General features: G+C 45.0%; 1 protein-coding gene across 3 annotated transcripts; it reads left to right on the plus strand.

Moving 5' to 3' along the window:
- The first annotated feature begins 23 nt into the window (after positions 1 to 23).
- ATPAF1 (ATP synthase mitochondrial F1 complex assembly factor 1) lies at positions 24 to 12,964 on the plus strand. Of its 3 annotated transcripts, none has more exons than XR_010611411.1 (10): positions 24 to 238; positions 1,229 to 1,337; positions 1,886 to 1,936; positions 2,654 to 2,716; positions 3,947 to 3,997; positions 5,804 to 5,851; positions 7,834 to 7,929; positions 8,511 to 8,618; positions 9,528 to 9,870; positions 10,814 to 12,964. XR_010611411.1 is itself a non-coding variant. In XM_065673416.1 (9 exons), the coding sequence occupies exons 1-9, from the start codon at positions 48 to 50 to the stop codon at positions 9,726 to 9,728; spliced, it is 918 nt and encodes a 305-aa protein (XP_065529488.1). In that variant the 5' UTR covers positions 24 to 47; the 3' UTR covers positions 9,729 to 10,426. The 3 variants fall into 3 exon arrangements, 1 of the variants encoding a protein (XP_065529488.1); XR_010611412.1 differs by having other exon boundaries at positions 10,817 to 12,964; XM_065673416.1 differs by lacking the exon at positions 10,814 to 12,964 and having other exon boundaries at positions 9,528 to 10,426.
- The last annotated feature ends 1,925 nt before the right edge of the window (positions 12,965 to 14,889 follow it).

Here is a 14,889-nt window from a genome sequence, read left to right on the forward strand (position 1 = left end):
GCTGGGCGCTGAGGGGGCGGGGCGGGGCGCTGAGGGGGCCGGCCGTCATGGCGGGCCCGCTGCTGCAGGGCTATGGGCTGACGGCGGCCTTGAGGAGCCGAGCTGCTCTTCGCCCTCTGGGGCTGCTGGTCCCACCAAGCCGGGGCTTAACCGACCTGGGGCCGGGGCACGGGGAGGCGGCGCTGGAGGAGAACCCTTTCTACGGGAAGTACCGACATAAGATCCAGGAGCTGCGGAGGTGCGGGGAGGCCTGCGGGCATGGCTGCGGATGGGCCTGAGGGGAAGGAAGGGCAGCAGGGAGGCCGAGGCGGAAGGGTTAATTTCTGGGAATGGGGGTGCGGGGGGAGCTGGGATTTTGGGAAGGAAGGAAGTAATTTTTAGTTTTGTGTCCTAATGAGAAAATTAACTAGTTAGGCCAAATGCTGCTTTGAAATAGGGTGAGGCTTTGAGCAACCTGCCCTAGTGGAAGGTGTTCCTGCCCATGGCAGGGGGTTGGAACTGGATGAGCTTTAGGGTCTCTTCCAAGCCAAACCAGTCTGGGATTGTATGTAGTTGTCACCAGCGTGGTGAGAGTTATCTCTCAGCGTGGTGTTCAACTCTGGGGCCTGCAACACAAGAGGGACGTGGACCTGCTTGAGTGAGTCCAGAGGAGGCCACAAAGATGCTGTGAGGGCTGGAGCACCTCTGTTATGGAGCCAGGCTGAGAGAGCTGGGCTGGTTCAGCCTGAAGAGAAGGCTACAGGGATACCTTAGAGCAGCTTCCAGTCCCTAAAGAGGTTCTAGGAGAAATCTGGAGAGGGGCCTTTTACAATGGCCTGTAGGGACAGGACAAAAGGGAATGGCTTTAACCCGACAGAAGGGAGATTCAGATGAGATACTGGGGAAAAAAATACACTGTGAGAGTGCTGAGGCGCTGGCACAGGGTGCCCAGAGAAGCTGTGGCTGCCCCATCCCTGGCAGTGTTCAAGGCCAGGTTGGACGGGGCTTGGAGCACCCTAGTGGAAGGTGTCCCTGCCCATGGCAGGTGTTGGAACTGAGTGCTTTGAGGTCCCTTCCAACCCAAACCAGTCTGGGATTCTGTGGCCAGTTGCTAAGAGAGTTTTAGTAACAAGAAATTAAAAATGCAAGTTACAACATTTACAACATAAATCACTGCCACAGGAAACATTTTAGAAAGCCAAATGATGTTCATCACCCAGTACTTTTAACAGTCTCTTTTCCAATTCAGATCCAGTCCAGATGTGTTTGAATCCCGTATGGAAAAAAGAACTGAAGTGAAAAAGCAGCCCTTGGGATACTCCAGTCAGGGAGAATTTATCAGACGCATGGAGGAAAAGGTAAGGCCAACTTTCTTTGTAATTCACATGTATTAAAGCTATAATATATATAGGATTAGCATAATGCTGTGAACATAAAGTGTTCCCATTAGTCAGGAGCCCCAGAATGTCACTCTCTGATGGCTAAAAGTATTGTTTTCTACTCCAGTGTTTAATTTTTCTGGTATTTAGACTAATTTCTGTGCTTGAAGCCTTGTTTAAGTTGCTTAATTAGTTCCAGATTAGTTTAGCCAAATGGAGGGACATGATCTTACATATATCATTTTTTAGGGAATGTAAGAAAACTGTTCAGTAATATTGGATCCAAAGTACGTAATAGTTTGCTTTAAATTAATCCTTTCTGGCCTTTAAATTAATAATTCATTAGGTTACTCATCTTTCTTCTAATTAATCATTTTATTTAAAACGCACTGCAGTGATCTCCAAGTATTTTAAACTTGAGCTCCTACTCAGGAGATTTTTGTCATCAGGCATGTTATGCATGGCAGGAAGGCAAATAAATGGTCTTAAAGCATCAGCTATGAAAACTAAAGAATGTTTTCTTCTAGGCAAAAGGCTTGGGCTCAAAGACATCTAAGAGTGGATTCACAAAAGACAAGGTAAGGGAAACAAACCTTCATGTTAGGAGAGGACATGCTGGGAAATTAAGGATGTAGATGTATTGCTACCATCGGTGCTTCAGCCAAGAGCTTCTTGACATAAAACTGGTCTTCCTTATGCTGCAGTTGATTATAAAATTTTAATTCGCTGTTTGGATTGTGTTTGATCTTAAAACTCCTGCCACTCTGTGGTTTTAGTATCCTGTCGTTTCTCTCTGACACACTGGAAGTTCCTGATCCTGAGAGAATCTGTACTGAATGCTCACAGCAATAAATAGCAAGGGTTAAGCTGCCTGTACAACGTGTAAATAGATTTCCAAAGATCAGCCACCAGAGGGACAAGAGACTGGTTTTACTCTCTTTCACATTTCTTGTGTTTTGGCAAACTTACTGTGTAAATGTGTCTGAGATGGCTGAAGGTGAAAGGCTGCAGCTCCTCTTGTAGCTTCAGTAGAGATCTACACAGCTGGAGCAAAGTGTATTCTGTGTCCTGAAAGAATGTCTTCTATTTTGACTCAGTGTGTGATTCCACTTCTCAGTGTGCTGCTGTTTATAATTCACTGGTTTCTTTGGCAATTAAGACGACTAAATCACACTGTAAACTGAATGAAGGTATTCTAGCTTGAGTATGTTCTCTAATTGCATCCATTCATTCTGGATTCTCGCTTGGATCAGAGAACTGCCGTCATGCTGGATTCCTTATGCTTTCTCTTACAGACACTTGATTCAATTCTGAATGTTGAAATGGTGAAAGAAAAGTCAGCGGAGGAGATAAAACAGGTGATGGATTTAAATGGACTAAAGTTCGCACCACATACGTGCATAATAGTAATCTGCATACGAGAATGGAATTGTACTTAGCCATGTTTTATTTTTCAGTCTATAAATGAATATTCATTAAAAGCACATTGACATGCATATTAATAGTAGAAAATAAAGTTTTTTCCATATAGGTAAGTCCACCTAGGATGTACCCTGGTACATCTGGACTTGATTTCCCAGAAACTGACTCCACTGCAATTCTTATTGTTGCCATTTAGTGTGTAGCAGTTAATTGGTGTTAGCAAGCTCTGGCCAGGTTTGAAGCCCAGTAAAGGGAAAACTTAGCAGTAGTTTGTATGGATTATACTACATCTATTCTACAGAAATAAAATCAAAGCTTTTGCCACCTTTTACCTTTCTTTGCATTGTATCATTTAGGAGCCTATGTACTGAAGTTGGTTAGGATAAGAAGGAGGCTGATGGGTCTGTTTCTTTGAAAAACAGTGTGAATTGAGTTATTCTTCCTGTTATCTGCTTGGCTTTGCACTGTACTGCCTTTTATCTAGTTGTAAGTCACATCTGTTGCACATTTCTGGTGTAGCTTGACTTGGATCTAGTACTTTTTTTCCTTATTAGTCCGTCTGCCAAGAAACTATGTAGGCACGATCATTTGAAGGAAAGCAGCACATGTGAAGGAGCCTTCTGGCACAACTTGGAGAGCAGAAACCTAGCTGCTTTCTTGATAGCTTGAGAACATTATAGAAGTAGTTACGTGCTCTGCAGGGATGGTGTGCAACCAGTTACAGCAGGGAGCGGTTTGATAACTCATGAGTTCCTTTTGAGTTCCTCTGTTTCGTTGATTAAACATTTTACTGACAATTCTCATTAATTCTGTAGGACTGGGGAAGAGCAACTGAAAAAGTCCTGAACTCTGGGCTTTTACCTGTGCTTGTCCGTTTGTTAAGAACTCTGAGCTTTTATGTAGGTAGTGCTATCCTGCTGTGATGAAGAAAAAGGTTGTGAACACAGGGAAGCGTTATGCAAAGACTTGTCTTCTCTTAAATGTTACACTTAGAAGTGTCTCATGTTAGCGGGAAAGTCAGGTTTGAAAAATGACTTCTTGAAGTGCTTACAAAGGTTAGTTGACAAATGAAATTTCTTTTAAAGCGTTTAGTATTACTGCTTTTAACTGTAATATTTTAATTTAATATTATTATAACTGTACACCATCTCCTTTGTTTCCTACAGATTTGGAATCAGTATTTTTCTGCAAAAGACACAGTTTATGCTGTTATTCCTGTAAGTAGTTCCCCTGTAGCTATGCATTTGAAAGGCCAGTATGCAAAGCTTTCTTTTCTAACTGTGATTCTGTTTCTTTTAAAAGCAATCATTGAAGAAAAATGAGGTTACAAGAACAAACTTTCTTTCCAGATTCAGTGGTCTTACTGCCCCACATAAAGGCTAAAGGCTCTTTTTTGTACCCCTTTTTTTCCTCACTTACATCAGTCTCAGTAAAGCCAGTGCCTTTTTCTGCACATCTGGCTTGAATTTCCAGGCACATTTTATTACAAGTATCCAATACTCTTTGCAGGGCCCTGGTATCTATTAAGGTAGTATTTGTATTTTCACATAATTTTTTCTCAGTGTTGCTTATTTCTTTTCTCTCTTCCCTGCAGCCTGAACAGCAAACTCCAGTTGAATAGGGCAGTACTAGAGCACTTGGCTAATGATTTGCATGTGGCTAATCACTTACGACTTACCTTCATACATTTAAAATTATTGGCAGTGCTGTCTTTCATTGAGATTGCATGGTGCTTCCTGTGATAAGATCTTACTTCTTATTCCTGGTAACTTTCCCAGATGTTAATTGTTGTTAATCTGCATTAGGCTGAAGGAGGGTTTTTTCACTTTGGGGATTTCTTTCCATTCTTTGCTTCAAAGTCTCTATGTGATTGTGATCTCTTAAATCTGTCTTTTCACATCTGGGCACGAACTGTGTGTTCCTTGAGTTCTTGAAACCTCATTTAGATCTGGGGTCTGATTTGCAATTGTATTTGGCCCTTTGAGCTGCAACTGAAGTCGGTGGGAGGCTGTATCCTAAATGTACGAAGTGTTGTATGCCCTGGATATGGCAACGTGGGATTTGAAGTCGAGTGGCTTTGTGTTTCAGTTTTCCCAACATGTGGATCTTGTGAAAACAGTCTGAATCGCACATTTACTGTAGCAGACGGCCAAAGCCAAGGACTCCAGTTAAGATGGCGTAGATCTTTCATTAGTGGGGTTGGCACTGTTCTTTGGTGCACTGCTTTAGAGGAGCTTTGGAAGCTTTTTAAAGCTTTAATGCAGACCAGGTCCTAGGCACATTAGGAGGTCGTTCATGGTGTCATCTTGGGGGGGGGGGGGGTGTGTGTGCTGGAAACCCTCTATGTCTTTTGCCAGAAGCTTTTTGTTGGCTGGAAGAAAGGCCTTGCCTAGTTCTTGAGTGCTCAAAAGCACACATGGGGGAATTTCATGTTGATGGATGTCATGTGTTTTCTTTCCTGAACACCTCAGACTATTAATGTGCTGTGCTGGGAAGAAAAGTGCAGACAAAAGGTTTGGGGACATGTAGAGAACATGTGAATGAGAGTACCAGGTTTCATCAGGGATGACCAAATATATTTGTGGCTTTAATATAAACCTAAGTAATAAGTATGTTACTTGAGTAAATATCTAGGCTGCATTTTAATACTGAAGACCAGATGACTGTGATGTAAAATGCACAATTTGAGGCCAGGGATATGTCGCCCTGCTCAGCCGTTGACACCACAAAATGCGGTGGAGCTATTACTCAAAGAGGATGTAATGTAAGTCTTAAGTGTGGGCCCCCCACCTCCAAGGAATAAAGCTTTGGATCCAGAAAGGAATTTGCTGCTGCATCTTGGAGACAGCATTGTTAAAACGGGATACCAATGATATTTAGGTAACTAAGAACTAACTACAGTTTTCCATGCACTCATTGTTAGCTGCTCCCACAGTGAGACCTTCTGTAGATGGAAGTTGTACCCTGTAAAGGCTAATGAGATGATTCTGAATAATTGACTTTCTCTTTCTCCTTCTCCAAAGGCAGAGAAGTTTGATTTAATATGGGAGAGAGCCCAGAAATGTCCATCGGTACGTATGGAAGATACTCACAGCGCGTGGATGTAGAGCTGTAATGCATTTCTCCTCTCTAAAGCTTAATTCGTAAACCTTTGACCCTCCTCTATTCAGACTCATTGTATCAGCTCAGTTAGTAAAGTCCAAGTGTTCATACACTCATCTTAGTGTTCAGATAAAAGCAATGGCTGTTTATGTGTATTAAACAGTTTGATCTAGCTATCAGATATCTAGATATGAGAGATGTAGAGTTCAGAAAACAAGCACAGAATCTCCCAGGGAATGGATTTAGCTACAAGCCACTGGTTAAGTCTCTTTCATGCAGTGCTATGAAGAGCCAGGTTTTTTAGGCCAGCTTCACTGATATTCCCACTTATCTTTCCTTATTGCTCAAAGCATGCTTGCTTTAACCCAGAGGAACTGTTGTTGGCTGTAGCTGTGAGTCACCCTGGCATCACATTGTGTGTGTCGGGGGGGAAGGGAGTTCTCTTGTCTTAATGGCTGCTGTGAGCTGCTCCTCTATATGTTTCTTTTCTGGCAGTGGAGATAATAGGCAGGAGTATCTGAAAGAGAAGAAGACAAGAAATCAACATGTTGGGGTTCTGTCCAAATAAGAGCTGAACCTTGTCATCTGTTAGCTTGCTTTTTTGTCATCGTAAATGTGCGTAGCCATGCTTTCTTCACCATGCTGGTGATCTGTGGTAGGTAAATACTGGTAAGCTAGTAAGAGTCATTTGCATGGAAACCATCCTGGGCAGGCACTTTGCTGTGTCAGTGATGTGTCTCTAAGGGAATGTGAGTTGTCAAAAAAGCTCTGCTGCACAGCATTGTAATTCAACAGCTGCGACGGAAGGAAAGTGGGAATTAGGTGTAGCCGAACCCTTTATTAAGGTTCGTAAAATACTCTGTGGGTTGTGTCTTAGGTGTATGCCAGCATGGCAAAGCATAAAATACTGAGAATGCATAATAGGTTTATTTCAGAAATGAGTGGATTCCCAAGATTTGGGTTCACTGTTTCTCATGTGGGTTGGTGGATATATTGTAAGCTTCAATTAGAAGATTCCTGTGTGAATGAGCATGTTGTTGCTTTGAAGAAGTTAAGCAACAAAAGAGCAGAACTAACAAGCTGAAGGATATCTTTTGTTTGTGCTGCTGGATTAGCATTGGTTTTGGTTGAAAGTAAGTTTTTACAGTAACTTGTGCACTGAATCATGGCCTTTGTGCAAATTTTGCTGTGCTGACACAGAAATTAAATGCTTCATTCCCTTATGGAAACAAAGTACCTAGACTTCACTGCATTAGGAGGAGTGCTTTTGCAGATCTGAATGGGAGAGTTTACTGGAGAGGTGGATTGGTCCTGTATGTTCCACTTGCCAAGAGCAAGATCAGCCATATCTGGCTTCCCGAGCTACTTGGAGCTTGGGAAGCTATTTATAGCTTTAAGTACATTTATGTACAGTACATTGGCATTTAGTCAGGTATCCTGTATGTTTTTCTCCTCCCATGTTGTCCTTCCCCTTGGTGTGGGAAAATGATCAAGTCTCTAACCTATGGAGCTTAATAGATTGTAAATCTCTAAAGAGAAAATGCTTGCTAGGTGTTCTGAAACAGTTGGTGAAATTACAGGATTAAATACTCTGAATGCTCTTTATGTCATATTTTACCATTTCTCTGTTGATTTCCTAGAAGTGAACAGAAAGGTCAGAGTCTGAATGTTCTCTACTATCCTGTCCTTTCCTTTCCCTGTCTCATAGAACACTGATAAGAATATGTGCCAACATATTTGCTAATGAAATAATACTGATAAGGTAATGCTGGTTTATTGTCTGGTTCCTGCTGCCCTATCATTGCTGGTGCGGCAAAGAAACCCTTTTATCTGTTATGATTCTCTTTCCAAAGCATTTATGCTGGAGGCCAGTATGACACGGGCACCCTTTTGTTCTATGAAAGGCTTTGTTTGAATTGGTTTTACTAATTTTTTAATCCTTTCTCTACAGTTTCTATATGCTTTGCCAAGAAAAGAAGGCTACGAGTTCTTTGTGGGGCAGTGGTCAGGAACAGAATTGCACTTCACTTCTCTAATAAACATTCAGGTGAGTGGTTGAAATATAAAGTCCAAAAATGGCTTAGGATCCAGCAATACATACTATCAGCATATTACAATATCTAATATTTACTAAATAGTTTAATGAACAGGTTGTCTAGCTTAACTTGAGAAGAATTATCAAGGAAAAACTGACATTAATTATGGGTAACTTAATTAAGGGTAAATTAGTAAGTTTATGGGTATCAAGTGTCTCTCTAAAAGGAGGATGAGGTAGAAGTCACATAGTCTCAAAATAGAAGCACAAGCCAAACTCTTCAGAACTGTTTGTGCAAGCTATTTACATTACCAGTCGATGCTATAAGATGAAATGTCATCCTGGAAATTGTGGGTTCTTTTAAATGCAAAATGGTCTTTAGTCATGAAGAAAACCCAGCCTAACTCTGCAAATCCCTTGTTTTCTGTAAATGCCAGGAATAATGAAGTTTTAATTAGAATTGACGCTTAAGCCCTGAAAAATGACTGCCTCCATAGCAGTTAATACTCAAAAGTTTTGTAATAAAGCCTCCAGATCTACAGTAGAGCTGAAGTTCTTCATGGGATGCTGATGGGTTTCTTTATCTCCTTCAGACCCAAGGTGAAACTGCCCCTAGCCAGTTGGTTCTGTACCATTTTCCTGATCTACAGAAGGAAAAAGGGATAGTTCTAATGACAGCAGAAATGGACTCCAAGTTCTTGGTAAGAGAAATCTGCTCATTGGCTTCCTTCATTTTACGCTGCAACTCCTCGTACAGGTTTGAATTAAAGCCAAATTAAAATGAAGTCTTTGAAAGACCCTTTCCCAAAGAATGGTCTTACAAGATTCCTTTAACCTAATCTACTTAGTACTAGGGAAAGCTAGAAGGGAATCATAGGTCTTTGTCTCTCTGGTGATTTCAGCTCATGCATTCTTTTGTTTTGTTTGTTACTTTTGGTTTTTTCTTATTAATAAAAGCAAATTGAAGTGAAATGTGTTGCTACCTGCCAACAGTTTAAAGATGTGTTTCGAATACTGCTTGTCAGATCAGGAGACCTCCAGTGCTGCTTCTTGTTTCCATGCACCTTTGCTCTTTTATCTATGTGTGGGTGTGCTGTTATTTGGATGTCTGCAGTAGTACAGCACTAGGACTAGTTGTACCAGGGATTGCACTGGTGGAACAAGATAACTAAAGCATCCCGTCTCTGACTGACCTACTTACACCAGTTCTGAAGCAGTGTGCAGAGGAGTGTGCAGAGAACTCATTGGTGATGCATTTGCCCTGTTGTGTCTCTTGAGTAAACAATCAATTTTTGCAAATAGGTCAACCATAAGAAGGGAAAGATGAGACTTTGGTGCATCTCCAGTGTCTTAGAGCTTGCAGGGATCATGAAAGATGTATTTGACCTCTGAGGTGTGTGCTCAGCAGGAAGGTAGTTTAAATGCACGGTGCTAAAGCGTGTAAGTAGGTCAGGAACAAGAGGGAGGTGGTTTAAGAGATTTGCTAAATTAAGGTGGCTTGGCATTGAGTCACTCAATGAGTAGGACTGCGGCTGCTGAAGAGTCTTTTCAAAGAGGATACTCAAACACAAGCCCTGATGGTAACACACACTCTTTGTTTTAACTCGCAGGTGGTGCATGAAGCACAGTGCTTGGCGAATCAGGTGCAGCTTTTCTATGCAACGGATCGTTCCGAGACCTATGAACTAGTGGAGACCTTCAACCACAGATCTAGTGAATTTAAATATATGTCAGTTATAGCGGAGCTTGAGCAAAGCGGGCTTGGAAGAGAACTGAGACCTGGTCAGGTTTCTGACAGGTCACAGAGCTGACCTGCAGGTGAAGTGAGCCAGCAGCAGTGAGGGTTTCCTCCATGGGGTGGTGCTGTGTCTTTTGGTTTACAGATTTGGTTTGGATACAGAAAGGATTTGGAGACATCCTGGGAGTGTCAAGCCTGTCTGGCACTCATGCAAGGTGAGGACTTGGGCCATATGAACAACCATAATTGCCAAAATAGAGCCCTATAACTTCATCATAACAAGGAACAAGCCATTTTCCCATCCTCTGACTTACTGCTGCGTGCTGTATTTTTGCAATCTGAAGTGACAGAACAGAAGCCCTGTAATGGAGTGCACTGACATCAGGAGAGAACCAACAACCAATGTTTCTGCTCAGTAAATGCATTTTAAATGCCCTCTGCCATTATAATTGTATGGTCCAGTGCTTTTTAATCTGTGTGGAATTTATACAGGCTTGTCCATCAAGGAAAGAGAGTAGGGCTGATGACCTAAAACAAATGCCTCTTTGTTACTTTGTGAGGTTCCTTACACAGATGTGTACTGTGGCCTGTGTTTTTTTCAGGATTGAAAAATAGAGTGACTAGATTTGTTCTAGGAATTTTGTGCTTATTTGATACATTCATTTCATCCTGTTGCTGCGTTTCTATCTTAGAGATGTTTTTCTTGAGGTGCAGGATATGATGTACATGGTTTTATTCTTCTATTCAAAGAATAAAAACTATTAAACCCTATATTTTTTAATAGTGTGGAGGAATGATGGCCTGTTTGATAGAATTAACTTTTCGCAGACTGGCATCTAGTCAGCCAGTGGTATTTGAAGGGACAGAAACCAGCACTTGTGTCCATTTCAGGAAAGGCACTATCCATATTAAAAGCAAGATGGACTGGCATAGTAGCAGAGAGTGAGCCACTCACCAGCTTCTCAAATGCTAAGTGACAGCTCACGGAAAAGATGTATTGGTGTGCATAAAATGAATGTGCATAGCTACTGTAACATGGCAGAGTTGTTGGTAAGGTTCTGGCTTTACAGACTGCAGCAGGTTTGACTTTTCAAACCTGCCTTCAAGAAACGGATCCCAAAACATTCATGCTTGAGCTTCTCTTGTTTTCATTCCCAGCAGGGGCAGCCAGTGCAGCTGGGCAAGGGCGTACTGAGCAGTGTGACATGCAACCTGCGCCTGGATTACCAGCACACCACCACTGCGCAGGCAGCCAACAGAGGACGGACAGGAGCAACACTAAAATATTTCCCATGTCCACATCAAATCCCCGCCATTAACTTGCCCTTAGTGTTAATTATCCATTATGTCCAGGCCGTGTTGTGCCTTCCCATCAGTCTGCTGAAGCTGGTAGGCATTCCCTCCTGTGCAGGAGAAATGGAGGCAAGAAGGGTACACAGCTTGTCTCTGGGTCTGGGAAGACAGTTTTGGGGGTAGGACTGGTATCAGATTTTCTGTGCTGCCCTTAACCATGACCTGATAGGGAGGTTTGATTAGTTAGAAGGGGCTCTGACAATCTGGTTGGCAGTGGAATTGTAGGACCCTGTTGCTGTTAATACTGTTAATACTGTTGCTCCGTGCTGTCTCAGCCCATTCATTGGACACGAACATCATTTAGCCAGGTACTAAAGGTAGACAGTAAGGTTTTAGTATTGGGAACTGTTTTAGCACTGACTCATATATGTGTTTTCCTGCAATGCATGCATTGGAATGGTTTTTAAGTAAGTCCCGAAGTGGAAAGGCAAAAGTTGATCATATTGCCTGCAGCCATTTTGCAAGAGGCTGCATTTTCTGTCCCTAGCAGAAGTGGAATGGGCTGATGAAGGGAGCAAGGGCTTTCTTCTGCAGGTGAATTCACATGCCTTGAAGTGCACACTGTAACATGTTTCCTCCTTGTGCCAAGGTGAGACCGTGTGGCACAGAAATGACTGACGTGGTGTCAATGCTCTGGTGCTGTACTGTGTCTCACTGAGGAGCAAAGAGCTTGCCAGACTTGAATGTGTGTGCAGTGGCAGGGAGATAGCTGAGGGCTTAGGAAACTCAAAGCTACATGTCCTCCTGGCAGGTATTATGCTTGTGCCACAGTTAGGATTTGACCAGCACCCTCGGATCTGTGCTGACTGCTGCTGTGGTGGTGATGGGGCTGAAACTATAGTCATAATCCTGTGTCCCACTGAATGCTTGCTGTAAGGGGGAGTAAGTCAGCTGAAGAACCAGCACCACAAACCATCCGTGCTGCAGAAATAGGCCATGGTGTGCTATGGCTGTGTGCCTGCTGCAGTGCCCAGAAGGCACTTGTCCTGGCTGCCTGATGTAGCCTCAGCATGAGCTGCCCATGAGGATGGGTACCTTCAAGCCACAGTGTGGACACGGAACCCTGGGTCCATCTGTTGCTTTGTGTAAATTTGCAGCTACACCAGTTTTAAGCCACTAAAATCTCAACGCAGGATTTGTAAGATGTGATGTGCTTTGGGCTCTGCGTTGAGCCTAAAGGCTGGTGAAAATGCTGCTAGTCATGGCATGCGGAGAGAAGGTAACTGAGAGACTTGTGCTGAACAGCCACTAGAGGGAAGATTTGTCTCCTTATTCCGAGCTCCCAAACAGCTTGCATGAGGCTGTCTGCTCAGCTTTGTGAGCTCCGGTGAGTTTTGTGCTAAAACCCCATTTAGATGCCTTGGCTGCACCTATATGGTTGACAACGTGGTGAGATGCACTAAGTTAGACCAACAGTTCCTCAGCCCGCTGTCCTAGATCCTGGATGAGCTGCCTTGGGGAAGGCAAACATCCTGCTATAGGCTTCCAGGTAGCTTTGCTGATTTCCGCTTCTGGACCTGGTTCTTCCTGAGCTACTTGTGTCTGTCTTAAATAGTCCTCAAGTGGGCATGTTCATGGAGGAGAAGCCCAAGTCTCCCCATTGCCCCATGTAGGCTCAAGGCCCCTGCAGCAAGGACTCTGCAGCTAATCCGAGTGCTGTAGGAGCCACCACCTTCCCTCAGTGCTGTCCGTGGTCTGCCTCCGGCTGGAGGAAGACCCCAAGGCCAGGGATGTAGCAGCAGCTCCTGCTAGGAGCAGTGGAGCAAGCTTTAGTGCCAGACTCCTTGTTACCAGCATCTCAAGCTCCTGTCACCCCCAGGAGATATCCCCCTCTGTCAGCAGGAAACCCAGTGCCCATCCTGCTCCCTAGGGAGACACCCTGGATTGTGAAAGGCAGCTGTCACAGCGATCAAGGAAGTGCAGACTGAAGGATGGTGTTCCTACCCTCGCTTAAAATGCTGACTCCAGTGCCTGCATTTTTCCCTGTGCCTTAGCAAATGGCAAGACTCCAGTGCCCTCTGATCCGCGGCTGAGGAAGTTCTCACTCCCTGTTGCTGAGCTTGTGCAGGACTCGGTGGAGCAGGGAGTGGGAACTGACTGTTCCTGATGCTGCATAACCGAGGTAAACTTTAATGGGCACGTCCTTGGTCTCTCTGGGAATAATCAGTGCAAACCCACTGCTCCCTTTGCTGCGTCTTGTGGTCTGCACAGGCATGCAGAGCCTTCAACCCAGCCTGGGAACAAGCATCTCCCTGGCTGATGGGGTGCAGGGCATCATGTAGTGTGGGAGAGCCGGGTCTGGTGCTGGTGGGGGGCTTGCAGGGGGCTCACTGTGCCCTCCCCTCACGCAGCTGTGTTGCGCCGAGCTGTGTGGAGCTGTATCACTGTGTTGGGCCTCTTTCCATGACCACCCGTGAAGTCCGATGGAGCCATCCAGCGCTCCGGGCTTGTTTCCTTCCTTGCTTCCTTCCTGCTGATAAATTCAGCCATGCACCTGCCTTCAGGAGTGGGGTCAACCCCCCCCTCTTCCTTCCTCCAGGGTAGGCAAATGCCCTCTTCACAATAGCACATCCCTCCTGCCCCTCAGACCTTTTCCTCTCTCCCAGGTGAGTCCTGCCCTCCCTCCCTGTAGCTGGGACCCTCCATCCTGGTGAGTTCTCTGCTCTGTGGAGTTTCCAAAACCTCATGCAAGGTGTTAATTCCCTATACAGGAGGTGCTGCTCACCCCTGTGGACTTGCAGGGCTGCAGCTCATACAACTTCAGCCCTTGTGCTGTTTTCTTGGCCCCTCTCCTTTGGCTCCAGACTGCTGAGGATGGGAGGACCCCATCTCGCCTTTAAGTATTTTGGCTCCGTCTCGCCTGGATGTAAATCCTGGCCATGAGCTCCCTTCGGGATCTTTGCTATCCGGCCAAGCCCTCGAAATTTTGGATTTGTGCCCATTTGTTTTTTTGCTTGGATTTCAGTTGAAAGTTTCCTCCTGGCTTGCCGTTAGCTGTCAGGAGTTACATCTGCTCCGCAGACCTCCACCTCCCGCTCACAAGGTCTGCGGCTCTTCCTCCACATCCCTCGTGGAGAAGCACGGACACTGTCCTTGGGATGGAGGACCTTGGCGGGACGCAGGGCGGCTGTGATATGCAACCGGGGAGCATCCAGCATTGGGAAACTCCCCCATGTGCTGAAAGAGACTTCGTGGAGCTGCTGCTGTGACCTGAACATGCTGGAGCCAGGCACAGAGCTGGTTTACCAGAGGCCAGGAGGAGTCTGCTGGGCTGCTTGAGCCAGATCCTCATTTCAGTGGTGTTGCTTCAACCTGAGACTTACGATGACCACAAGATTCGCTCAGGAGCGGGGCAAGGTTGATGGGGAAAAGGCTCTGTGTCCTTAAACCAGCCTGTGGGTCCTGCGGGGGATGTACGCACAGAGCTGAGCCTGTTGTGTCGTGTTAGCTGACGACTGTGAGGGGAAGCAGCCAGACAGATGAATTTGACAGCTTGTGCTTCCCTCCATCCCCAGGAGCTGAGCTTGCTTCCAGGTTCTACCTTTTCTGTAGGTGTGAGACATCCCAGCCACCTCCTGTTGCAATGGGTGCCAAGCATGGGTGAATCCAGTTCACAGTGTGTCCTCCCATCAACTTCAGCCACATCCCAAATGGGTACAGGCAGAGCAGCAAGGTGCTGCTGGGGTGTTCGAGACCTGATTCCCTCTGGCTCCAGCCCAAAGCAATCTGCTAGTGGCTGCTGCCTGATGCTATGGGCCCTTTGATGTCTTTGCTCCTAGTAAGATGCTGCTGTGGGTGACAAAGGGATTCTATTGCACCTGGACAGCACAATGCTGGCAGGAAAGGAGAGCAGATGCCTTGTAGGGCTTGGGCTGAGCTCC

This window comes from Lathamus discolor, chromosome 3 (assembly GCF_037157495.1).
Source record: "Lathamus discolor isolate bLatDis1 chromosome 3, bLatDis1.hap1, whole genome shotgun sequence".
Classification (NCBI taxonomy): Eukaryota; Metazoa; Chordata; class Aves; order Psittaciformes; family Psittacidae; genus Lathamus; species Lathamus discolor.

What these genes read in the sequence shown, in the direction of transcription:
- ATPAF1 (XM_065673416.1), top strand. Translation starts at nt 48, where the DNA reads ATGGCGGGCCCGCTGCTGCAGGGCTATGGGCTGACGGCGGCCTTGAGG. An exon ending in CTTCTCTAATAAACATTCAG is followed by an intron (nt 7,930 to 8,510) that starts GTGAGTGGTTGA and finishes TATCTCCTTCAG; the next exon opens with ACCCAAGGTGAAACTGCCCC. An exon ending in AAATGGACTCCAAGTTCTTG is followed by an intron (nt 8,619 to 9,527) that starts GTAAGAGAAATC and finishes TTTAACTCGCAG; the next exon opens with GTGGTGCATGAAGCACAGTG.